This window comes from Pongo pygmaeus, chromosome 3, assembly GCF_028885625.2.
Source record: "Pongo pygmaeus isolate AG05252 chromosome 3, NHGRI_mPonPyg2-v2.0_pri, whole genome shotgun sequence".
NCBI lineage: Eukaryota > Metazoa > Chordata > Mammalia > Primates > Hominidae > Pongo > Pongo pygmaeus.
The window spans coordinates 198,132,986-198,159,665 of NC_072376.2; the positions used below are offsets into that span (position 1 = coordinate 198,132,986).

The window sequence follows — 26,680 nt, forward strand, 5'->3', positions numbered from 1 at the left end:
ACCCATTAACTAGTCATTTAACATTAGGTATATCTCCCAGTGCTATCCCTCCCCCCTCCCCACACCCCACAACAGGCCCCAGTGTGTGATGTTCCCCTTCCTGTGTCCATGTGTTCTCATTGTTCAATTCCCACCTATGAGTGAGAACATGCAGTGTTTAGTTTTTTGTCCTTGCGATAGTTTGCTGAGAATGATGGTTTCCAGCTTCATCCATGTCCCTACAAAGGACATGAACTCATCCTTTTTTATGGCTGCATAGTATTCCATGGTGTATATGTACCACATTTTCTTAATCCAGTCTATCATTGTTGGACATTTGGGTTGGTTCCAAGTCTTTCCTATTGTGAATAGTGCTGCAATAAACATACGTGTGCATGTGTCTTTATAGCAGCATGATTTATAATCCTTTGGGTATATGCCCAGTAATGGGATGGCTGGGTCAAATGTCTAAAACACCAAAAGCAATGGCAACAAAAGCCAAAATTGACAAATGGGATCTAATTAAATTAAAGAGCTTCTGCACAGCAAAAGAAACTACCATCAGAGGGAACAGGCAACCTACAGAATGGGAGAAAATTTTTGCCATCTACTCATCTGACAAAGGGCTAATATCCAGAATCTACAATGAACTCAAACAAATTTACAAGAAAAAAACAAACAACCCCATCAAAAAGTGGGCGAAGGATATGAACAGACACTTCTCAAAAGAAGACATTTATGCAGCCAAAAGACACATGAAAAAATGCTCATCATCACTGGTCATCAGAGAAATGCAAATCAAAACCACAATGAGATACCATCTCACACCAGTTAGAATGGCGATCATTAAAAAGTCAGGAAACAACAGGTGCTGGAGAGGATGTGGAGAAATAGGAACACTTTTACATTGTTGGTGGGACTGTAAACTAGTTCAACCATTGTGGAAGTCAGTGTAGCAATTCCTCAGGGATCTAGAACTAGAAATACCATTTGACCCAACTTTTCAAAAGGTTAATTTTCAGGAAACCAGATCCTCTCTTCCTTGGCATCATCTGTCCAACATTTTGGCAAATACCATAAATGTTTCACTGCAATACTGATTTTGATTTTCAACTTTGAGTATTCTTGGTTCACAACCACCATTTGCTCAAAAATGATTAGGAAGCATATCATCAATAGGCTGGGTTTAATATGTTTAAAAATTGTAAACTTTCTTATAACCCATGTCAGTATTTTCTTTCATAACTGGAAACATATATTATCCACGCCCCTCTCCCCCAGTATGTTTATCCAGCCTCCCTTGGTACATCAGACCTCTCTAAGTAAAATAAAAATGTGGAAGTTAAAGAGAACAAATTTTTCTGAGTAGGAAATGCCAAGCAACAAAAATCAGTAACAGGTCAATGATATTTTAGCAGGTTAGACATGAAAGCCAATTTATAGGCGTCTCAAACTTCCAATCACATTTAAAGCCCCTGGAGTACCAGGCAATGGCAATGTCTATGCAGCAAGATTCAAGACCCAGAAAGCACCTACCTGCAGGCTTTCTCCGTGGACAAACACCTGAGCAACAGGCTCACTTCGCACATAGATATTTTCAATCTTTTCAGGGGCTATGTATTCTCCTTGTGCCAGCTTAAATATGTGCTTTTTCCGGTCGATAATCTTCAAGGTGCCATTCTGTTGATCAGAAGGGAAGGGGTTATGAATGGGCTGATGGCTGGTTTCCAACCAGGATGGATCCCAATACAACAGTGAAAGGTATTTAATACACACTATTGATTAATTCTAATAACATCCTACAGAGGTCAGTTATGATCCCATTTTACAGAGAGGAAAACTAAGGCTTAGAGAGACTGAGGAACTCGTCCAAGGCTACTTGGCCAAGTGCAGAGATAGAGAAGGGGTCCCAGAGCCCGTGCTCATTCAGCGTCACCACTTGGCACCACTGACTGGTCAACACTAGCAAGGCTTTGCTCGCTCATTTAGCCTCCTGTCTGAATCAGGTGCATACACATCTGGCTCACCAAGTGACTCAAGTTCCTTAATAGCAGGAACACAACTGTTCCTTCCAAAGTGCTCTGCACAGCATAAGAGTTCAAGAAATGTTTCCTACACAAAGGCCAAATTCCTGTTTTCTTCCTCAATGTCTGGAGGGGTGCTCTTGGCCCTTTGGGAAGAGTGAGTCAACTGCGGAAGTACTCTAGCATCTCTGGACCAGACCAGCCACATCCCAGTAGTGCCGTAAGCAAAATCCTGGTCCCACTTTTACCCCATCCCCACCCTGGGGCCACTGTCATGCCTCCAAAAGTCATCTGTAGAAAGTGTCTAGGGTTCTTTTGTTCCACACCAGTTCTCCATTTTCAAAAGGAGCAAACCAAGGTCCAGAGAGACTATGGGATGTGTTCGTGAGTGCCACAGTAGAATCAAAACTGACATTTAATCTCTCTTGAACCGGAAGAGGGGGACTTAATTTATCTCTAAATAGTTTGGGTATTGCAAAATCTGAAGTAATTTTGGGAGGTATTTTTCTAATCAATACAAATTCCAGAGAAGTAAGCACCTAAAATCTACAAGAATCTGCCAATACACAATAATAAAAATTATATTTGTAATTTTAGTGCTTGCAATCAGCATCATAATAACTTCGAAACAGCAGGTTATTGGTCAAACCAACAGGTAGGACAGGTCAGGCTTCACGAACAAGCTTCTCACTCTTAAGATAGTCTCTTCAGAATTTCTCTACAGTAAATGGTTCTGAGACTACATTCAACTAAATTCAAGGAGTCTGTCTAATCTGTGAAACACCCTATTTTTAATGAGATGACAAACCTAAGAAACACATTTATTCCCAAATCCTTGCCCATCCTACATTGCTGGAAGTCTACCACAACTTCCCCCAGATCTTATTTAACTGAGGCCTCAACATCACGGCTCAGTACGGCTATTGTAAAAAAAAGCCACTGTCTCTTTGTATTCCAGTTGAGAAGCAACAACCAGAATTGATGTTAAGCATCAAAACGGGCCAGGCATGGTGGCTCACGCCTATAATCTCAGCACTTTGGGAGGCCGAGGCGGGTGGATCACCTGAGGTCAGGAGTTTGAGACCAGCCTGGCCAACATCGTGAAACCCCGTCTCTACTAAAAATATAAAAATTAGCCAGGTGTGGTGGTGGGCACCTGTAATCCTAGATACTCGGGAGGCTAAGGCAGGAGAATCACTTGAACCCGGGAGGTGGAGGCTGCAGTGAGCCGAGATCACGCCATTGCACTCCAGACAACCTGGGCAACAAGAACATGACTCCGTCTCAAAAAAAAAAACCCCAAAAAACACAACAAACAAACAAAAAAGCATCAAAACAAAACATATTTGCTAAAGTGAAAGTGAAAATCCAACCAAGGATGCTAAGTGTAACCCTGTCCCCTGCAGGAAATGGAACAGTCTACATCATACCACTCACCAAGGAGGAAGGGAAAGAGAAAATTCAGGATGCCACTGCCACGTGGCAGCTGTACAGCAGACAAGATATTTTCTTCCCTACAGTGGAACAGAACTGTTTGTGACCTGAGGAGGCGGCAACTTACTGGTAACCATTTTCCAATGTCCCCTGTGTGTAACCAGCCATCTTTGTCCAAAGCTTCTGCTGTTTTCGCTGGGTCCTTCAAGTAGCCCTGAAATACATTTGGCCCTTTCACACACACCTAAAGAAAAGAAGATCATCAGTGAACAGCATTTACTGGGGTTTCTCCAGAGAAAACTGGTGTGTGCATGTGTGTATGTGTGTCTGCCCCAACCTTTAGCTGGAAGCCCTAAACTCCAGGATGCAGAGGGAGTTACCAGAGCCCCACCGGGGTCTGCGAGGGATCTCCAGTGCCCCTACTTCCCTTCCTGAATTACCTCAGCTCTGGCCAATTTGTAAGGCAAATGCTTGCCCTACGTTCTGGCTCAAAGCTGTTGGAAAGCCCCGCAGGGAATGAAATCACTTTTAAGTAATTAGGCTTCCTATCCAGTAGCCAGCAGCTCACTAATAGGTACCCAGGGCAATCAACAGGCAGGAGCTTCGTCCCAGGAACTGAGGCCACTGGGTGCCTTTCTTTGCAGGCTCTCCAGCCCAAATCCCTATGAGGCCTGGCAGAGGAAGGCAGGTGTCAGTGTCCCTCCTGCCCACTCCCCGAGAGCTGAACATAAATGTACCCTCAGAAAGAAGCCTGGCAGACTCCAGGATCACCAATGAAGTCAAGTTCAATGGCTTTACTGAGCTGTTGGGAAATACCACAGCATTCGCAAAGTCCAGCGATCACAGGAAACAGCAGCGAGGGAAAATGACTGACGGTTTTCACTCACCTCGCCCTCGCCCTCGGCAGCCATGTAATTCATTTCTTCCACATCAACAAGTTTTATCAAATTGCACGGCATCGGGGCCCCAACATGGCCTGTATATTAAATAAGCAAATGGTCATTCCTAAGGGAACTACTCATAACCTCAGGTCAAATTATTTTGATAGCAAACAGGATTCCACATAAGAAAAACAGCTGGGATAAACTTCTGATTTCTGCAATTACAGCCATTCTCTTCCTATTATAATTTAAGAGAGTCTATTCTTAGACTAGGGAAGAACATATTTAGTGTCTTCAGGACCTTTTCCAAGTGTGATGCTCTGAGTTATTTATGAGTAATTTGGCCTCTATGTGAAGGTTCCTACAAACACCTGGAAGCAGGCTCTCTAAAACCTTCACCCAGCTTCCACCCTCTGATCGCCCCCACCCATTACTTGCACTCATCTTACACAGAATTCTTAGCATCCTGTTCTCTGTAAGAAGAGAGAATATATGCAGCTTTGGCAAACCTCACACACCACCTGGTTCTGATCAACCTGGCCTTTATTTCCCTGCGTATGAAGAAGCATGTCTTACAGTTTTTTCTAAGATGGGACAGTGCTTATTTCTACAGCTAACTTAACTCTCTTGCCAAAGGCTGTTAAGACTGGGTTGTCTTTTCCAAAAGCTGCAACAACAGACATTAGATATGTTAGATATCACATTAGATATCACAAATAATTCTTCCTATGTTTTAATAATTTGAGCTTCTAGAGATCAGTATTCCAAATTCTCTGTTAAGGAAACTGAGGTTAAAAATTAAACAAATACCATAAAGAAGATTCACAGACTGTCTGCCTCAATTCCAGTAGAATGATGTTACTAGACAGTGCTAGGTTCTAGAATCTATGTTACTAACTGGTGCTAATACTTATAATACTCCAAATAAGCCGGGGAAGTTGATTTATCGCAGTGTAGAATTAACTACTCAGGTGACACAGAGGAAGCACAGAAGTTCTGCAGTCGGGCCGGGGTTGAAATCCTGGCTCCAAAGCATAATGCTGCGTAAATCCTCATACATTATTTACGTGTTACTTAAGCAACAATCTATGATTTCCTGTGGGAAGTACCAGAACTTATCTCACAGGGACACTGTTGTGGTTACACTGACATTAGGTACATCCTAAGCACCCATCATAGAGGCTTACCCATGACAGAAGCTCAATTATTTTTGTTTGTCCTCCTCCTTTTTCCTTTTGAGAAAAGACTCTTTGAGAAAAAGGACTTGTATTTATTCCTATCGGTAGTCCCAATACCTAGCACAGCACACAGTACAAATAACTATTTGTTGTTTAAAATGACCAGCAAATAACGAGACCCTACTCAATTACTAGGAAGCTCTGTTGGGGCAGACACTCTCAATCTGGAACACATGGGCCCCTCTCAGATGTCACTAGTAGAGTCTAGGCAAGTCTCTGCTGCCACCAGCTTTACAGTCCGATCCCCAACACCACCCCTCAGTTGCAGGAGGTGTTTTCCCCACAATGCCCTGACTTACAAGAGTGTTTGCCCCCAGGGCCTAATGATCAGAAACATAGCACTTTTGTTTTAAGATGGTTAATGAACCAATCAGTGATTAACCCAATTCCAACATACCAATAACCCAATACGAATAACAAAATTCCAAAAAGGAGCCTCCCACAGCCATACCTGCGGTCCAGTCTCCAGGCATGGTCAGGCAGCACCCGGCAGTGCACTCGGTCTGTCCGTAGCCTTCATAAAACTGGGGCACCAAGAGACGTAACATTATTAAGGAGAGCACAATCACACCTTTGCTGGAAGTGCACAAGCAATGAAGTCTCACTAACTCCCAAGTCATGGCTGACTGGTGAAATCTCGTTTCAAATGGTCTGTTCAGTAAGTTCAGTCAATGGTCCAGTGTGCTTTACGCCAACACCAGCCGTCACCCAGGTACATCTTCTACTTAACTTCCTGTGGCCAAGCGAGGGAGAACCCCTATGTGACTGGTCACCACCCAGCAGCAGTGAACTCCCTTGGCCAATTCACAGGACGTGTACCCCACACATGTCCTGTCTGCCACCAAATCCTCCTTTCTCCCTTTACTACAGGTTGTCAGCATGGTGTGCGGGTAGGCTCATCACCTGTGACCCATTCCACAGCTGCATACCTGCTTCTAAAGGTTGTCTTGTACCTGATTCTAGAGAAACTTCAACAAATGGCAGACACACACATTCCCCTGCCTAGGGTAAAAAATACACATGTGGTTGCTTCTCCAAGCACCTAGTAATAACATATCTTCCAAACAAAAATAACACACACACACAAAGTAGGGGGTGGGAAGGATAGGGGTGATGTTGGTGAAAGGACACAAAGTCTCCATCAGGAGGAACTGGTTCAAGAGCTCCATAGCACCACGTGGTGACTACAGCTAACAACAATGTATCATATACTTGAAAACTGTCCAGAGGGTAGATTCCAAGTGTTCTCACCACATGGGAAAAAAAAGTATGGGTGGTAAGACACATGTTAATTAGATTGATTTAGCCATTCCACAATGTTTACATATTACATACATCAAAACATCATGTTGTACGCCATAAATATAGATACACTTGTCAATTAAGAACACACACACACACACAGAGTACAGACGACTTTTGGTGCAGAAGACGACTGGGCGTCCTAGTGTGGGAGAATCAGGCGCCGTGACATCCACCTCACCTGACAGCCCAGGGCTGCTCTGAGGAACGTCAGCACAGTGGCAGACACCGGGGCGGCTCCTGTCACCATCAGCCGGACTCTTCCGCCCAGGCTCGACTTTCAGGGAGGGAGAGTGGGAGAAGGTGAGGGTTACACACCTGGAAGTCGGTGGCCTCTCAGCAAGGAGGCCTGCTTGGGACCCCGTTCCCTAACCCATTGCTGCAGGCCACACGGAGGCCACACGGAGAACTCAGCCCTCACGATGGCAACACAGGGCTACAGTCTGTTTCCACCCGTGACTGCTCTGTTCCCTCCCAACGGGGATGAAGTCAGCCCCACCTCTGCAGAAGCTATTTCAGGGAATTAGAACACGACTGGGCGGATCTGTGGCAACTACCACAGTTCTGGCCTCCTGGGGGGTATGATATTGTTACACATTATCACTCATGCTTGAAAAATTACCTCAAGAGTGCCACGCTTGTTCCGGAAAAACGCAACAAAATGGAGAATGAGAAAGGCTCCACTACCCTGAATCCTTTTCCCCCAGATGGTTGCAATACTGTTGATCTTAGAAACTGAGGCCTCCTTAATGGCTTTGCCTTAGTTTTTAAACATGTGCCAGAATTAACAAAAACGTGTTATTCTCTCCCTTACCTTCCTCTCTCCCTCTCACAAAACAAGCCCTCCCAGAACTCTGAAAACCGAAGTTGGTTTCCAGGGGAGCAGTGGCTGTGAGTCACGTGTTACCTGTACTTTGTGGAAGATCAGCCGGTCCCACAGGCTGTTGTTTCTGATGATGCCGCTGCGAAGCTCTGCTTCTTTCCTCTTGGAGGCAAAGTCCAAGAGCCATCGCTTCAGTGTGGTGTTTGCTTGTCCGAAAATCTAATGAGGCAAGACATGAGAAGGTTTTCACACCTACTAGGACGGCCAGAGTCAAAAAGTGTGGAGAAATCAGAACCCTCATACACAGCTGGGGAACACAAAATGGCACAGCTGCTCTGACAGCCTGGCCGGTCCTCTAACGGTCCCATATGGTCAGCACAGGACCAGCAATTCCACACCTTGGTATACACCCAGGAGCAACGGACACATACATCCCCAAATGCCCATCAAGTAGGAATGCGTAGGCCAGGTGCGGTGTATCCCCACGCTTGTATTCCCAGCACTTTGGGAGGCTGAAGTGGGTGGATCTCCTGAGCTCAAGAGTTTGAGTCCAGTGTGGCCAACATGGTAAGTTCCCATCTCTACAAAAAATACAAAAATTAGCCTGGCATGGTGGCATGTGCCTGTGGTCCCAGCTACTCAGGAGGCTGAGGTGGGGGGACTGCTTGAGGCCTGGAGGTGGAGGCTGCTGTCAGCCATGATAACACCACTGCACTCTAGCCTGGATGACAGAGAGAGAGACCCTGTCTCAAAAAAAAAAAAGGAATGGATACATAAAATGCATTATATCCATACAGTGGAATACTATTTGGCCGTTAAAAGGAATGAAGTGCTAATACGTGCTACATGGATGCTCGTGAAAGAAGCCAGTCACAAAGGAGCACATATGGCATGATTCCATCCACAGAAAGTCCAGAATAGAGAAATACACAGATTTAGAACACAGATAAGCAGATGCTGAAGGGCGGAGGGGGTCTGGGAGATGATAAAGAATAGGTAAGGGTTTCTCTTGGAGGTAATGAAAATGTTCTAAAATTGATTGTAGTGATGGCTGCAGAACTCTGTGAAAGTACTCAAAACCTTTGAATTACACACTTTAAATCAGCAAATTATACAGAGTATTATATGTTGATAAAGTTGTTCTTTTAAAAGGAACCATTAAAAATATAAAAAGGTTCTGAGAGATAACAGAAGTCCTGCCTCAAAATAAAGAGTAAGTGAAAACTCTTTCTGGAGATTGCTCATGCCCCTCGCGCCTGGCCCTGGCTGTGCGGTCCACACGATGATACCCACCGCAGAGGGGCTGGTGTTCTCTTGGGCTCTGCTGTGGCTTAGTCACTTCTTTCAGTGTAGCCAATTAAGTAATGTTTTACCATGTCCATGCAAGGAGCTTTACCATGAAGAAAACCATTTCATAGTTACTATTCTTACGTGATCCCATTAGCAACTTTTGGAGACAAACAGTAGGAGAGAAGAGGTAACAGTCCATGTTATACATGAGGAAGCAGAGGCTCGAAGTGTTTATTGTAAAAATAAAATGACCTCCGACCTTATGCTTGTATTGTGACCACGGTTTACAAAGTGTGTTCATGCGTTTTCTCTTATAATCCTTATCAACAACTCTGAGAGGTAAACGCATTCTAATTTTACAGATGGGTAAACTGAAGTTCTGCAAGATTGGGAGGATTGTCCAGGGTCAGGTGGCACATGGCACAGCCCAATTCAAGCCCAAGCCCCTGCGTCCAAGTCAGTGCTCAGTTCTGGGACTTTGCTGCTTGGAACTTACTCGGTCAAACATCCGGTTCAGCAGTCTTGGGACCACGGGGAAGATAGTGGGTTGAAGCACCTTGAGGTCGTCCATGAGCAGCCTGATATCTCCTTGGAAAAATCCGATTTTAGCTCCATGACACAGCATTACACACTATAGGGGTAATGGAAACAACGAACATTTTATCGTCACAGCAGGGGTTACACAACACATGGACAACATCCAACATTTCAGTTTCAGCATTTCAGCCCAGTTTCCAGAAATCTTAAATTTCCTAAATATAGGTAACTTAAAAAAAATGTGCATTTACTAGTCACTGTACAACATGGAAATGTGGTATTTCTCTTGGTTATCCTGAAGATACAGGACTTAGTAGAAAACCAGGCTCTGTTGTTTTTAGTGATGACCACAGAGATTCTACTCTTTTACTGCAGTGGTAAGTATCTGCTCAATGAATGACATGGTATTACATATTCTAAATATTTTTAGTGGCCGGGCACGGTGGCTCACGCCTATAATCCCAGCACTTTGGGAGGCTGAGGCAGGCGGATCACTTGAGGTCAGGAGTTCCAGTCGAGCCTGGCCATGTTACGGTGAAACCCCATCTCTACTAAAACAAAAATTAGCCGGGCTTGGTGGCGGGTGCCCATAGTCCCAGCAACTCAGGAGGCTGAGGCTGGAGAATCGCTTGAACCCAGGAGGCAGAGATTGCAGTGGGCTGAGATTGTGCCACTGCTCTCCAGCCTGGGCCACGGAGGGAGACTCTGTCTCAAATATGGCCTTCCAGAAACTTTACATTTAAATTATTCTCAAAATAAAAACTTAACTTCTTGCCTAGAGTCCAAGTTTGTTAAAGTCTCACTTTCTTTTGTCTGAATCTAACTAGAAGTTTCTGAAAGGCCACCAAGTATGATGAATTTGTGACACCAGGGTATCTAATACCAGAGTGGCTTGCCATTCAGCTAGAATACACTGCATGATTTTTTTCCTGTCTAGTACAAACCGTACTGGCAAGCCATATGGACCTGACAGTTTGCCTATTTAAAATTTAAAAAGAAAAGATTCAAAAGATGACACAAGGGAAGTATAAATGTTCTCTGGCTTAGAAGCAGAAACCACAAGAAAGGTACACCATGGTTCACTGTTTAACGATTACAGCTCAGAAAGCTTTTGTTCAGTGTGCCCTGCCTTCTAGGCACACCTCTAAAACTCGTCAGGTACAGCAACTCATGTGAGATTGCTTTATAAACCCAGAAGATCCTGAGGTGTGCAGGAAGTAGAAGGAACAGATGGCAGATGGGATCTAATCGCCTTCGATCCTTTGGGGTGAGCAAATCTGACAGGGCAGCTGTCATCCAAAGCATCAGCGGATAGTCACCTCTGTCTCCAACACAGCAGCGGGCACACAGCTAGAGCTCAGTAACTACTCACTAAATGAATGAATGGTGCTCATTGTTTTTTCCTACAGCATAAAATCCAAAATTGTCAAAGAAGGAAAAAAGATGGTTCTTGGTCAGTTTTAAAATTAGTCACACAGTTGATTACAGGGAGCCTAGGAAAGTCAACTCAAGGATCATCTCTTTTTCCAAGGGCACTTAGAATATTGCTGAAAAAATTAGTTGCAAGCCAACTTGTGCATTATGAACAAGCACAATCAAAAATAGAGACTTCTCACAGAATGGAAGCCTCGCTGGGCTTTGTAGAACTGAATTAATAATGACTTTACCTTTATAGTTGGTTTTTCTGGACTCATGTCCATATTAGTATCCTTCAAAAGTCTGAGCTCCTAATTTTAAAATGAGTGATTAAATTCCAGTATCCTGTTCATACTCACAAAAAGAATTTATATTCTTTCAAATAATCTGCATCATTTCTAAAACGGGGCTGAGCAAAGAATTCTCTATAGGGATGACAGTCTGCACGTCACACTTACCTTCAAGAGCTGTTCATACATGTGTGCAAGTGGTAAATATGAAATGTGTGTGTCACTGGCATTCAAGGGAAGTGCTTTCTGTAAAACACAACAACTTAGCAGAACATACACAAACAAGCAAGGAAAACAAAATTAAATGCCTACCTCTACAACTCTCTCAAACATATGGGCGAGAGGCAAGAAAGATATCAAAGTATCATCTGGGCAAGGATTGACTGTATTCTGTAAGCAAAGATAGCAGCAAGGCAGAAAAGCATTAAGACTCCCAGTGAAAGGGAACATCGCACACCAGGGACTGTCGTGGGGTTGGGGGAGCGGGGAGGGATAGCATTAGGAGATATACCTAATGCTAAATGACGAGTTAATGGGTGCAGCACACCAACATGGCACGTGTATACATATGTAACAAACCTGCATGTTGTGTACATGTACCCTAAAAGTATAATAATAATAAAATTAAAAAAAAAAAAGACTCCGAGTAACCTTCCGTTTTATTTCTGAGCACATAGTACCTCAACACTGAGGAGAAACAGCTTTTGCTTATGGTCTGCAATTTCTTCTCACTAAAGAATAAAATGAAAAGCAAGGGGCATGGTGGCTCATGCCTGTAATCCCAGCACTTTGGGAGGCCGAGGCGGGCAGATCACTTGAGGTCAGGAGTTCAAGACCAGCCTTGCCAACATGGTAAAACCCCATCCCTACTAAAAATACAAAAATTAGCCAGACATGGTGGCACATGCCTGTAATTCCAGCTACTTAGGAGGCTGAGGCAGCAGAATTGCTTGAATCAGGGAGGTGGAGGCTGCAGTAAGCCGAGATTGCACCACTGCACTCCAGCCTGAGCAACAGAGTGAGACTCTGAATCAAAAAAAAAAGCAATACTTTAATTATTCAAATAAAGTGGAAGTCACTCCCAATGACAAAGTAAATCCACTTCAGGGCTTTAATCAAAACAAGGAAAATTTTGCTCAAATTGGAAGGTTAAGGGATTATATGCTCTAATCAGTTAGTATTTCATCACTACAGTATCCTAGTACCCAGCAAGTTCAATTTTACCTTAAGAAATACAGGACCCATTTCAACATAAAATTGCATTTTATGTTGCTAGGGAAAGGAGGAAAGAAGATAAAAGAAGGTGGATTTCCAAGGTCCTTAGAGTATTTTGAGTTTGATCAATATTTGTAATACCTTAAAGCCCTACTTTACATATCACAATTTGTTTAATGCAACCTCAGATCTGGCACCCAGGAATTTGCTCTCCTATAAAATGCTGATCGTGATGGGTCCACAGACAGATTAAGTTTGGACATCTGGTTTCCCTCAGAATGGGCCTTACTTAGGGCAGTCACAGTGAGGGTTTGTATAGAATATTCATGTTATTAACATAAAAGAATTCTGGCCAAAACAGGGGGTGTCCAACAGCAGCTGCTGTCATACCAACTAAGAAATGAGGGCATTGTCGTTACCTAGGGGATGATATACCAAGTTCTGAGCCATGCCCTTTCCTTTCCTAAAGCTGGGTCACCCTTAATAGTAATGTAACAATGGATGAAAGCATCAATCCTGAGCAAACACAGCAGCCCCAGAAGCACTGGATGTGGACTGAGCATGCTATAATCTCAGCTTGATTTTATTCAGGTCTGACCAGGCATCCCAAGTAGTACTTCTCAGGATGAAATTGTTATATTAATATAATGAGAAATCAGACTCCATTCTATCTATACTTTTCAACTTTCCGATTTAGAACAAAAATATTGTCCATTATCATGATCAGACATCTTACAAAGCTGAGAAGATACTGATATTGTAATTGACATTGTAATTGATTTGATATTGTAATTGACTTTAAACAAAGTTCTGTAATCGACTTTAAACAAAGTTCTGTAATCATTTGCCTCAATGAGCCACCAATGCGTTTTAAGTTTTCTTTGAAGGCCAATTAGGAAATCAAAATTTCACATTGGTAAGGTACTAAATGTTGAACTCTGTTTAGAAAGTAAACACCTTTAAAAAGGGCATTTGGAAAGTGTGAGCCAAGTAAAGTAAGTGGCAAGATCCCTCAAAGATCAGTTTTCTGCAGCCACCAAACATGTCCATTCCCCAAAGCCATTAAGCTCAGGCTCCTGCTACAAAAATCAGAGCTACGGAATACTTCCAAAGAGACTGCAAAAGCCAATTATGTTAAATGTAAAAAAGAGTATAAGGAAAAGGCATTATATGGTTCAATAAGCACCTTTTTAAAAGGCAAGTTTGGAATAGACTCTTGGTGTTATGGACTGAATCACATCACCCCCTTCTAAATTCATATGTTAACGTCCTAACTCCCAATGTAGATGGGGCCCTGCTGTGACTGGATAGACTAAGACACTGGACAGTAAACTTTAAAAGTATGGGAAATTAGCTGAAGTGCAAGGCTTTACTACTTCTAGTGCAATGGAAGTCACACTGACCACAACAGATAATAATCATTCAAAAACTTTTAACGTATCATTGCCAATTTAAAATAAATTATTTCCCAAATACAGGGACACTGGATAAAAACACAAGAGAGCCCATCTCTTCTCTGTCTTTTCTTGGACATGTTTCTAGGGCAATATCCAAATAGAGTTTCTCTATAGAAATGTTGCAGTGAACTTCATCTGTCAGTTCACCTTAATTATCACAGGCAAGGGTTGGCGATTAGGTTCAAAGTGAAAAAAGAGAGAAGGTGGACTTGGGCCTGAAGTTCTGACCTTATCCGTACGTCACATCGTTTCTAAATGCCACATGGACCTAACACAGTGGTGCCACCTTCAGCACTTTCATTCTCAAGGACTAATGTCAACCAATGAGGAAAGATGACTACATCCCAAAAAGTTACCTCTGTTGCTTTCACAAAAGCTGAACAATCGCTCACTATGTTTCGATGAGTGACCATTGCTCCTTTGGGGTTGCCTGTGGAGCACATATGAAGCAGAACAAAGTTAAAGAATGACAGAAATGAAGGAAGCCCAGAAACCTCACATAATTAGGGCCTCAGACACCTCTACTGTTAGATATATCGTGAAAGCCAAATGTTGAACACTAAATTCCTAAGCAACCTGCAATCCTTACACTGACTTATCTTTAAAAACCTTTATTAATATGGGCACATTTTAAAGGGTATATACGTAGTCATAAGAGAAGAAAAACCAGAAATTTTCTTCCTGGGAGCCACCGATATAGTCTGTCCTAGGAAGATAGGCGAATCTATTACCACCCTCAATAAATGTTTGAGGAATTATCCGACACTCTTGGACTCTGAGAAGAGCTTACAGAGCAACAAGAAGACAGCACTTGAACCGCTTCCTTCTCTTCTGCTTTTGGTCTGTCTACTGTTAGCTGATAAGTCATCCAAAAGAGGTGGGGGAAGAGTACAGACCAATGGCTGCCACCTGTAGAAGCAATTCTATCTCAAAACTCACCTGTAGTTCCACTTGTGAAACAAATTACTGCAAGATCTTCAGGTGCTGGAGGCTAAAGAAGATTAAAAAAAAAAAAAAGCTGGTATAAATCAGAACAGAAAAGAGAACTATAAGCCACAAGGTACCAGGCTAGATATTGAAAACTACAAAGAAGACAGAGCAGGGTCTGCCACGGTGTGCTTACCTTGGGCTTCCGTCTGTTGGCTCTTCCCAGGTCCTTAATTAGAAGAGAAAAAAAGTCTTAAACGGAAACGTTTTCTAACTGTAAAGGATAAGGTCATATCAAGTCACTTAAAGCTGGCTTCATTCACAGCTGGCTCAAAAACAGCATAATTTTCTAATTAAAGAAACTATGGCAGTTTTAATTAACCAGAACCAAAGTATTTATTCATTGTTCTCAGAAGCCATTTTCCAGTTACCTCTTCTCTTACATAAAACTCCATAAATGGTATTAGGACTGGTCTTTGAAATAGGATGTATTAAAAAAACAGCAGCCAAAGTCTTTACCATGCATTTCTGGTCCCCACTTCCACTTCTTATTAGGGCCTTTAATAAAGCCCTGTTCTTAACCATAACGAGATACTGCAGATACTCTGCAGGTTCCTCAGATCAGAGCACAGCACTACCTCACCCCCACATTCTGCACAACTGACACATGCAATCTGGGAAGAAGAAAAATCAATCTCTGCTCGATTGAAATGCTAGGCATTTTGGAGAGGCTCAAATATCTGCTCAAATATCTCCCCTCGTAGAGTGGAGATAGGATTTGGGAGCCCCCAATTATAAAACAGGCCACAGCAGACCCTCTAAGACTACTTCCTGAATGGACTTGAAGGTTAAGAATGACGGACGCATTGTGCAGGGACAGCATTTCCCAGCGGCAGGCTTCCAGTCACTACCACTGATGGGGTTCGGTTTACTGCATTAGGGCAGTCTTGGTGGCCACTTTAATATCTATTAATTTTAACAAATGAACTATTTATATTCTTTTCCTATTACAATGGAACACCTTGAATGAGGATATGGAATGAACATGCCATTGAACATGTTCAATTCACGTGGAAATTAGATGGGTGTGCTCAGGGCTTAGTGAGTTTCTGCCCAGCATACATTAAGTTTTCAATCTTAATTACATTTTAAATGATGTAGTGACAGACCACCGATTAAGAACAGGAACTAATATATCCAATTAGAGGTCAGCCAAAAGCTAAAGCAATAATTCTGTACATTTTTTTCAAAATAACCTTTATTAGCTCCAGATTTCTACTTGTCTATTAAAAATTCTTACATAACTTCTGGAGATGCCCAATTCTTCAAAAATTGATGTTAAATAAAATAAAGCACCAGTTACATACAATTTGGCTCTTAATTTATTGGGAACAAACATTATCCAAATTAGTGCACTGTTGCCACAAAAGTTTCACAGCCTTACATCTCTCTTACGGTATCACTTAGGAAAAATACTGCAATTATTATTATTATTTTTTTTGAGATGGAGTCTCGCTCTGTCACCCAGGCTGCAGTGCAGTGGCATGATCTCGGCTCACTGCAACCTCCGCCTCCTGGGTTCAAGCAATTCTCCTGCCTCAGCCTCCCAAATAGCTGGGATTACAGGTGTGCGTCACCATACCAGGCTAATTTTTTGTATTTTTAGTAGAGACAGTGTTTCACCATGCTGCCAGGCTGGTCTCAACCTGACCTCGTGATCCGCCCGCCTCAGTCTCCCAAAATGCTGGGATTACAGGAGTGAGCCACCATACCTGGCCAAATACTACAATTATTTAAAAAAAAAAAAAAAAGTTGCTATCTTTATGTTCCAAGAAAAAAACACCACCCGTAAACAAAAACTGAATTCTAGTTAATGATAAACACACTGAAGTATTTAGGGGTAATAAAATCTGCAACTTACTGAAAATGCATCAAAAAAATAAGATGGATGGATGAATGGAGGGACTGAGTGATGGACTGATATGCAATGAGGCAGATATATTAAAATGGCAATTGGTGCCTGGTATACAGCTGTCACGTCAGTTGGTGCCGGGTATACAGCTGTCACGGCAGTTGGTGCCGGGTATACAGCTGTCACGGCAGTTGGTGCCGGGTATACAGCTGTCACGGCAGTTGGTGCCGGGTATACAGCTGTCACGGCAGTTGGTGCCCGGTATACAGCTGTCACGGCAGTTGGTGCCGGGTATACAGCTGTCACGGCAGTTGGTGCCGGGTATACAGCTGTCACGGCAGTTGGTGCCGGGTATACAGCTGTCCGCTACGCAATTCTTTCAACTGTTTGTATGTTTAAAATTTTCATAATTAAAACACTGAAAAATGCAAACATTCCAAATACCAGTGATTCTATTTTTGATCCTGTAAAAACATACATTAATATAAACTCAACACAAGATCAACCATAACGCTAGTTTTAAATTCTTTTTTTTAGACTTTCACCTTTTGCTCAGAATATTTTTAAAAACTAAGTATAAATCATATTAAGCAGTTAAGTGTAAAACAATATCTTCTATAAATTAATATTTTAATATAAACTTTATATTATAATCTTCAATCATCTAAATAATTTTTAAATTTCAACATTACTTCTTTATCATACAGCAGTCAAAAAACACCAGAAAAATTCCTGCATCTGTGGGAAGGGAGGGGAGAAAAAGGGAAGGTAAGGGAAAAAGAGATTACATCATAGTAAAAGAGGGTTAAAAGTAAAAAAACAGAAGTGGGGAAACACTAGGTAACAAGCTATAAAACCCCAATTCAACAAGGAAGCACCCGGGTCAGCACCTGCGGAATCATGTTCGATGCTACTGAGAGAGAGAATTGGGCAGGGGCGCACACACGCACAGGAGAAAAGGTTCTGTTAGAACACACGTGCTTCCCTGTGCCTACTGGGTTCCTCAGGAAAGGTTCTACAGATCCTTACTTATAGCCTCAAATTCTTTGTAGAAGGAGGAAAACTACACATAAAAATTTAAAATCCTATCTATAAGTTTCAGAAAAATATTTCTAACACCTTCAGAAAGAGAAGGACTGACTCTGTTTTCCTATGACTTGCTATGATATGTATATAAAAAGATCTTCCTCTGGCCATGTTCCTTGGATGGAACTCTAATCCAAGTCCAACTGACGGGGATCAACTTCTTATATCATCTGACATCAAGCGCCCAAGCTGAGCATGGACCACGCTCATTCTCCTGGAATGGCTGCCTTTAAAGTTGTGATTGGTATGACTCTTAAAAGAGTCAATATGAAAACAAACCAAATCAAACATGTATGTTGGAAATTCATCAGGACTCTCCATGAGCCATCCAGGGAAAAGAACGATGAGGCTGATTTCTATACTTGGCTTGGCATTAGAGACAAATTAGTAAGTAAAAGGCATTAAAGCCCAAAGAAGACACAGAAACTGGAGGTTCCACCTGCCTGAAGCTGTAATTCCCATTTCTGGCATTTCCGGGCACAGCTTGTCAGTGCTCTGGAATAAATATTGGAGTGCTGAAAGCACTTGGGTAAGGTGTGATGTCTTAACACTGGGCACACATGTAGAATCCTTTTTCCAGCAATGAGACAGAAGTTTCTGCTCTCTTTCACGGGTTGCGGAGGCGACCGGCCAGCGCTGGGACTGCACCATAGCACTAGATACACTGGATAGCACGTGTGAGCCAACACGGCCCCAGGGAAAGCCTTCAGAGAAGGGAGGGAGGCGGGGAACTCACCTCCATCGCCTTCATGCTGGTGACTTCCACCCCACACTTCTGGCCTCGTTCCACCAGTTCACTGCCGTAGGCATCCATGAGAACTATGATTTTAAGGCCTGGTATTAACTTATTTTCTACACCCTCTAATAAGAGTATGGCCTTCTCTGGCTTGTCAACAAAAACCAGAGAGAGTTCAGCTGTAAATGAAGAGATACAATGAAGAATAAGCTCTGGGATGTTAAAAGATTGACTCTGTCATATCCAGCACGAGGATACTTGAAGTACTACATTCTTTGAATAAAAAGGTAGATATACATTTACATGTAAAATCTTTGTCAAATCAAATGTAAGCAAATGTAAAGTCCCTGAACCTAACCAATAACTATGCCAATAATCCAGGCAAAGATCACAGACGTACCTTTGTTGACTATGTAGTTGATGGCTTCATTTCCAAGGGTATCATAAAGTGGAACGACCACCATCGAATAAGCAAAGCATCCTTGTTCAATAATCACCCACTAAACAAACAGCAAAGGTCAGGGAGAGAAAACAAGATGTCATCACGGAATCAATAAGGAGAACAATACTCAAGAGAGATTCAAAGTGAAAATGTCTGACGCAGCAAAATTAACATCTGTGTTATCTACTACTCTGTGCCAGGTGCTATGAGGGGTTCAGAATGAGAAGAAAACACACCTGTCCCCTTCTTAAAAAGAAATTAAGGCCAGGCACACTGACTCACACCAGTAATCCCAGCACTTTGAGAGGCCAAGGTTGGGGGAATCAGTTGAGCCCAGGAGTTCAAGACCAGCCTGGGCAACATGGCAAAACCCTGCCTCTACAAAAGTTATCTGGACATAGTGGCACACACCTGTAGTCGCAGCTACTTGAGAGGCTGAGGCGGGAGGATTGCTTGAACCCAGGAGGTTGAGGCTGCAGTGAATTGTGATCACACCACTGCACTCCAGCCTGGGTGACAGAGTGAGATCCTGTATGTATGTATGTATGTATGTATGTATGCACGTACAAAGAGAGGGAGGGAGGAGGGAAGGAAGGAAAGAGTGAGAAAGAAAGAGGAGAGAGAGGACAGAGAGAGAAAGAGGAGAGACTGAGAAAGAAAAAAGAAAGGAAAGGAAAGGAGAGAAAGAGAGAAAGAAAGAAAGAGAAATTAAAATCCGCCTGAAGAATTGAGGCAAATATGTTAAAAGATAATTAGCAATAATTATCAGACAGGGACTGACTCAGAGATAAGAAAGCCCACCATCGGCCAAGGTAGCTACAGATGCTACTGGGAGGGTGTAACTGAGATTGCCTTTGGAAAGAGAAAGAGAGAGAGAGACAGAGACAGAGGGAGGCAGGGAGATGCTAACAGAGGGGACGGCAGGATCAAAAGCAGGGGTGGTGAGACCGATCTGACTGGCACAGACGGTTCTGGCTGGAGAGCAGGGAGCAGCCACTGAGAGTTTCTCAGCACAACAGTGGCTGTGGGGCTCAAGGAAGACCCCTCTGGCAGCAGGGCACTGTATGCCCTGGAATAGGGGAAGGAGTACCTTGTCTAGCAGCAAAACTGTTTTGATAAAATCCCTCTAGAAAAGTGCAGGAAAGAAGTGAGACAATAACTGGCCACACTGCCACATGCAAGATGCAGTAAGATGTGTCTGAAGGCACTGGCCACATAGCCACTGCCCTACCTACTGGACAAAGGTGAAAGATCACTCCTTCACTACCATACCCAAGGGTACCCCACTGCCTCCGGCTGCACCTTTCTAATGAAATCATCTGCAGAACTCTGACACACAGGACAGATAAAGGCACAGCCAGGGGAAGGGGGCACAACCCACTCACATCCACTTGGCCTGGAACTAGGCTTCTGAGTTTCAGTTTTTTCCCAGAAGGAATTTTCAGCCAACAACATAGAGATCAGGTCCAAGCTCCTTAGGCACATGTGACGCATAAAGAAGGCTCTCTTTCCTGCCACTCCAACACATGAAAATGCTCCACTCCCAGACACAGGTGTGAACGTGGGCACTCCCTTGGCCTCCCCACCCCTATTTCCTTCGAGATTCTTCTCAGGTGCCACCTCCAGGGAGCCCTCCTTGACTGAGCTCCCATAATCCTTCTGCCCTGCGCCCACACTTACCACTTGACAGAGAAAGCACCGGTATTTAGGTCTGTCTTTCCTTACGTGGTACCTTAGGAAGAGGGGCTGAGTCACTGTGCTTTGGCACCCCCACACAGTGTCTGACATATAGTGGGTGCTCAGCAAACATTTGTTGAATGAACTCATAAATATAGGAAGGAACCTACTTCTTCAAGAGATTCGTTTTGCAGTTCTAGATTCATGATAAAATTCCACCAAAACAAACATTTTGATGTGTTCATTTGGGATGAAAAAAACTAAATTCTACAAGCCCAGTCACAGTCCAGCTGTGGAGAATGCTGTTTTCCCCGTGAAAGACCACAAAACTCTAAGAAGCCATCTCTATTTATTAAAAAAAAAGTCAGTAGCACAGGGATTGAGCCAGCATGTCTTCTGGACACAAGTAGGTATAAGAATAAATTCGATTTCTTCAAGCCAGATGCTTCCATTTTTCTAACCCAGCTAGATCTACTCATCTGTTGAGTCATACCATAAGCAATACTTCCAAAAGAGCTGCTCATTTAAACTCAGTTTCTGATATGTTTTGGCTGTGTCCCCACCCAAATCTCAACTTGAATTGTATCTCCCAGAATTCCCACGTGTTGTGGGAGGGACCCTGGGGGAGGTAACTGAATCATGGGGGCTGGTCTTTCCTGTGCTATTTTTGTGATAGTGAGTTTCATGAGATCTTTCTGCTTTTGCTGCTTCCTCATTTTTCTCTTGCTGCCACCATGTAAGAAGTGCCTTTCACCTCCTGCCATGATTCTGACGCCTCCCCAGCCATGTGGAACTGCAAGTCCAATTAAACCTCTTTTTCTTCTCAGTCTCAGGTATGTCTTTATCAGCAGTGTGAAAATGGACTAATACACTTTTACACACTGGTTTACAGAAACTATGCTGGGCCTAGACCGCCAATGACAGACTGCCCAAAGGAATGCCGGCTAGCAGTGAGTACTGTCCCCATCACCCATGGTATTTTAAACTCTGGAAACCAACCAGAGGGAAAACCTCATACCTTTCAGAAAGGAAAAAAGGAACCTGCTAATAACAAAAATGTATCTAAGTCTCTCTATAACTTATTAATGCCATTTTTCTAACCACAGAGGTGACTCTTAAAGTAAAAAGACTCCTTTGTTAGTTATCTGTTCTAAGGATTTTGTTTGAGAACCTGGTTTAAAAAAACTAAAATAATCCCCCCAAAAAAGTGATTTCTTTTTTCTCTTAATGGCAATTAAAAGGCCCTGCTTCAGGTTTTCTTTTCTTTTTCTTTTTTTTTTTTTTGAGACGGAGTTTCGCTCTTGTTGCCTAGGCTGGAGTTCAATGGCACAATCTTGGCTCACCACAACCTCTGCCTCCTGGATTCAAGTGATTCTCCTGCCTCAGCCTCCCGAGTAGCTGGGATTACAGATGCGTGCCACCAGGCCTGGCTAATTTTGTATTTTTAGTAGAGATGGGGTTTCTCCATGTTGGTCAGGCTGGTCTGGAACTCCCGACCTCTGGTGACCCACCCGCCTCAGCCTCCCAAAGTGCTGGGATTACAGGCGTGAGCCACTGTGCCCAGCCCTGGTTGAGGTTTTTGTATGTATAACTTTCTAAGGTGTAACGTAAAGCTATACTTTTAGTAGAAATCAGACTACAAAATTTGGTCTCTAGCAGAAGTTAGGCTCTTATATCTGAGAATTCTCAAAATCATGCACAGCAAGTACCTACTCGTTCATACCTCAGGTCTATTTTGAGCAAAGATGCCAATGAACTGATCTGGGGCGGTCTTGAAGCCCTTCTGGATCAGTGCTGAGCCTATGCACTCCGACAATTCTGCAACCTAAAATGGAGAGGAAAAAGTCAGAAGCAGCATCAGGCCCCAACTCCAGAAACAAAGCTGACCAGACGACAGGCTTGTCTCTCAGCCAGCACGCAATGCTGCACACAGAAGGGGGAGGGAATAGGCAGGTATTCCTTTATTGATAGATTTTTTGGTAAAACACAAGGTTTTATTCATAAGAAATCAGAATTAAGCTAACTGACCGCAGGGTTCCTTCTGCAAAGCAAATTAATCTTATCCCAACGGCTGCAGGTCACAGATAATTATATGGCAGGGCTTCTTAAACATTTTTTTCTATTTTAGTTTTATACAATTATAAAAATAATAGAGAGATGGATTTTTTTCTATTTATAAAGCAGCCAAAACTTGTTTATTTGGTATAAACACAGAAACAGCAACTTTTGAGAGACCTATAAAAAATAAGAGCAAGCTCTTATCCCTAAGTTCTACAGTTCTATTCTTGAGAATGTAGTCTTAGGAAACAATTCAAACTCAGGAGGTTTTTAAAAGCCTACATATAGGCCAGGCACGGTGGTTCACGCCTATAATCCCAGCACTTTGGGAGGCCAAGGCAGGCAGATCACTTGAGGGAGTTCGAGGCCAGCCTGGCCAACATGGTAAAACCACATCTCTACTGAAAATAAAAAATTAGCCAGGCATGGTGGCGTGAACCTGTAATCCCAGCTACTCAGGAGGCTGAGGCAGAAGAATTGCTTGAACCCAGGAGGCAGAGTCCGCAGTGCACTGAGATCACCCCACCGCACTCCAGCCTGGCTGACAGAGTGAGACTCCATCTCAAAAAAAAAAAAAAAAAAAAAAAGCCTACATATAAACATATGCAAATATTTCAAAATTATTGCATCAAAAATCTCTAATCATGGCTGGATGATTAAGTAAATGATGGTAAATCACTAAGAAAATGCTACATAGAAAATATTATAATTATGAAAATTACATCAAACTTGGGACAATATTACAATGATAAGCAACACATGTAAATATAAAAATGCATATTATAATAACTAAGTAAAAATTGGTAGGTTTGCAAAATTTGGCAGGGTAATCCTATCCTCTCCCTGTTCCTACCCCAAATAAACTAAAATTTTTAAAAAATCTTAAACTTTGCATTTCTTTTCTTTTCTTTTTTCTTTTTTTGTTTTTTGAGACGGAGTCTCACTCTGTTGCCCAGGCTGGAGTACAAGGGCGTGGTCTTGGCTCACTGCAACTTCCACCTCACGGGTTCAAAGCAATTCTCCCTGCCTCAGCCTCCAGAGTAGCTGGGATTACAGGCACCTGCCACCACACCCAGCTAATTTTTGTATTTTTCAGTAAAGACGGGGTTTTGCCATGTTGGCCAGGCTGGTCTTGAACTCCTGACCTCAGGTGATCTGCCCCCGTCGGCCTCCCAAAGTGCTGGGATTATAGGCATGAGCCATACCGTTCCTGGCCTGGAGTTATTTTCTTTATTCTCAGTTTGCAAATTCTCAAGAGCACTCTTAAAGCACACCCATACCCGTAGGAAATAAGGCCATACCTACTCCTGGCCTGGAACCCTACTGGTTCTGGGCCTTGACACCATCCTGGCCCTGCCTATGGGGAACAGACTGATCATGGTAAGGTGACAATAGGATGACACAAACAGGCTCATTACTACTCTCTCCTTCAGAGACGAGTTCAAAAGTCTTGGTTGCATTTAAGGAATCGGAATCTGAGAAATGCCTGCAATTGGATGCTATATAGCTGGTAAATATGATTGAATAATACACACACATTTATATTTCTAGATCGGTCATACATTCTTAAAAAAAAAAACCCTTTAAGGCATTCCTAGCCACCAAAATTCATATTCATTGGATGACTGAAAAAAAAAAAAGATTTCAATGTACAAATCCAAAGTTGGCTTCAGTTTTGTATCTTCACCTGCTTCCAAATGAAGCGTGCAAGTCATAGATTCACACCTTCAGAAACCCCAGTGATCTTCGATCTGCCTTGAAAACGCCAATCTGCAATGGACGTGTCTTCTCTCTTCCAGCCACTAAACAACAGAAGTAACCCAGGAGGCACAGAGGACTCCATGATGCCTCAGGACCATCACACACAACACACACGTTCAACACACACAGGCTGTTCTTACACTTGTGAAAATGAGGGATCCTGGAAACTACTATTTGTACAAGAAACTACTATTTGGCTCTGGCAGGACAGAATAAAATTGGGAAATCCTTCCAATCATGTGAGATACTGCTCCTAGCTCCTTCTACAGGGGAGGTGTGAGAAGTTGCTTCCCCTTCTCTTGAGAGACAGATGAACACCTCTCAAGCAAAGCCTTCTGCATCCTGTCGACCCCAGAGGACGGACGGGGAGAAATCATACACTTCAGCCTGAGAAGAACCAACAAGCACTACTGCAGGAGTGTGGCTCCGAGGCTGCAGAGAACGATCCCCTCCACAGATGCACCCCAAATACACCAGCTCCTAAACTGCCCTTCACACAAAACCCAGAAGGAGGAAGTGCATTTGTATTCATGATTCCACATGATTACCTGCCCCTAGAGCAGGAGAAGGGGAGCCAGGGGCGGGAGCCTTTCCTGGACAGCTGTGTGGAAGCAGCAGGCAGCAGAGCCGGCATGTCTGGAGCACCCGCCTGTCCCGGGGTGCCATATGGACTAGGGAAGAGCCGTGGCATCCATATTCATTGTAATCATGATGAAAATAAAAATAAACAGCAACGTCTTCCTGCACTGCTACTGCCACTCCTGAACCGCTGTTTCAACAGCTGTAGCCATCGATGGCTGGGGACTAGAGACCGACAAGGGTCACCATACTCAGATCCCAGCTTCTTTTGTGCTTATACAGTAACACAAGTGTCTTCCCCGAACATCTGTGTTCCTCCCTACAGCTGCCTGGCGGTAAGTGTCACACAGGTGGTGAGTTGGCCAAGGACAGCTTTGACGGTCAGCAGCACGCACTAGGAAAGCCTACACAAGAGGCTGCAGGCCTTGCTTCTGGTCCTGGTTCTGCCACTAACCAGTTATGACCTTGGGTGAGTCACCTCTCTTCCTGAGACAGGTCCCCCTCATCTGTAAAATGAAGACATGTTCCCACGTTCCGGCTTCTGAGTTTTTCTAGTACCCCTCAAGTGGAGAGGAATAATCCTATGTCGCCAGGGGGACCGGGAGAATTTCTAGAATTTTATCTTTAAAATTATACTTGACTTCACAATGTATCCACATCAGCTTTGAAATACAATGCTTTGAACCACCTGTTAAATTCCTTAACTTGTTCTCCTCAAACCTTTGTGTCAAGTTTCTCCTTGGGCACCCCATGCTTACAGCAAGGCTCTGAGCTGGTCCAGCACATACACTCTGGAGAAACCTTCCAGCTCCAAGAATTCACGTACGGAAGCACCCCTGCTTGCAAGAGGAGTCCACAGAGTCTGTCTCATACAAACTCACCTGTTTATATGAAAGCCATTCATAGGGTTGGTCTGGTTTCCGAGAGCCTAAACAAGGGCCATTATCTAAAAAAAGAGAAAAAACAACGGATGAGCTGAACATACATAAACATTCCTAGATTTTAATTTGTACCCCAACCCCACTCTACTAAACATCAGCTAGACTCTACTTTAGTCCTCAGATAAGAAATGGTGGCTTCAGATTGGAAATGTTTTCTCCCTCAGTTTTGGTCTGACTTTTTCTTTGCTTGTTTATTTCTGTTTTGTTCAAGTGGGGCAGGAGAGGGGGACAGAGGGGAGAAAAGGCAAAATCCAACTCCTAAGGGCACTTAATTTATGATTCCTCTTTAACACCCTACTGGTTTAGACCAGGAGTCAGCAGACGAGTGGTAAAGAGAAGCTGCTGTAGTGGTAAAGAGATACCTTTTCAGAAGAGGTATTCATCAAAACTTTTCAAGAAGTCTAAAGCATTCTAATTCAGAATACGGAAAGGAAAATATAATTCTTTATGTGTCCAAATTTTGATGACCAAAGGTATCAAGAATTACCTGGAATCCTAGTTACATGGGTGAAGTCATGATTGCAGAAAAACAAAAACAAAGAAAAGATGCAAAATGAGGTGACGTGAAGCGGTATCTGTGAAGCTAGGAAATACCGAGATGTTTCCCGATTCCTATTCAGGTTTCAAAGAAGCAAAAGGGGACCATAGTGCATCTGGCTTTAGCATGTTAGGTCT

At 43.1% G+C, this 26,680-nt stretch overlaps 1 protein-coding gene across 14 annotated transcripts in view; it reads right to left on the minus strand.

Moving 5' to 3' along the window:
- Positions 1-26,680, minus strand: part of ACSL1 (acyl-CoA synthetase long chain family member 1) — a 72,004-nt gene that overhangs the window by 3,251 nt on the left and 42,073 nt on the right. For 10 of the 14 annotated variants that reach the window (XM_063664375.1, XM_054484148.2, XM_054484145.2 and 7 more), the window contains 15 exons: positions 25,946-26,010; positions 22,390-22,491; positions 18,948-19,047; positions 18,548-18,726; positions 15,010-15,042; positions 14,826-14,877; positions 14,243-14,316; positions 11,527-11,604; positions 9,468-9,602; positions 7,766-7,900; positions 7,040-7,135; positions 6,008-6,080; positions 4,325-4,413; positions 3,565-3,681; positions 1,516-1,659 (listed from right to left, as the gene is read on the minus strand). In XM_063664375.1, the coding sequence (XP_063520445.1) occupies positions 1,516-1,659; positions 3,565-3,681; positions 4,325-4,413; positions 6,008-6,080; positions 7,040-7,135; positions 7,766-7,900; positions 9,468-9,602; positions 11,527-11,604; positions 14,243-14,316; positions 14,826-14,877; positions 15,010-15,042; positions 18,548-18,726; positions 18,948-19,047; positions 22,390-22,491; positions 25,946-26,010 (1,472 nt within the window). Of the gene's footprint in view, positions 1-1,515; positions 1,660-3,564; positions 3,682-4,324; positions 4,414-6,007; positions 6,081-7,039; positions 7,136-7,765; positions 7,901-9,467; positions 9,603-11,382; positions 11,461-11,526; positions 11,605-14,242; positions 14,317-14,825; positions 14,878-15,009; positions 15,043-18,547; positions 18,727-18,947; positions 19,048-22,389; positions 22,492-25,945; positions 26,011-26,680 lie in introns of all 14 variants that reach the window. The other 4 variants (XM_063664371.1, XM_063664373.1, XM_063664372.1 and 1 more) reach the window with 1 other exon arrangement.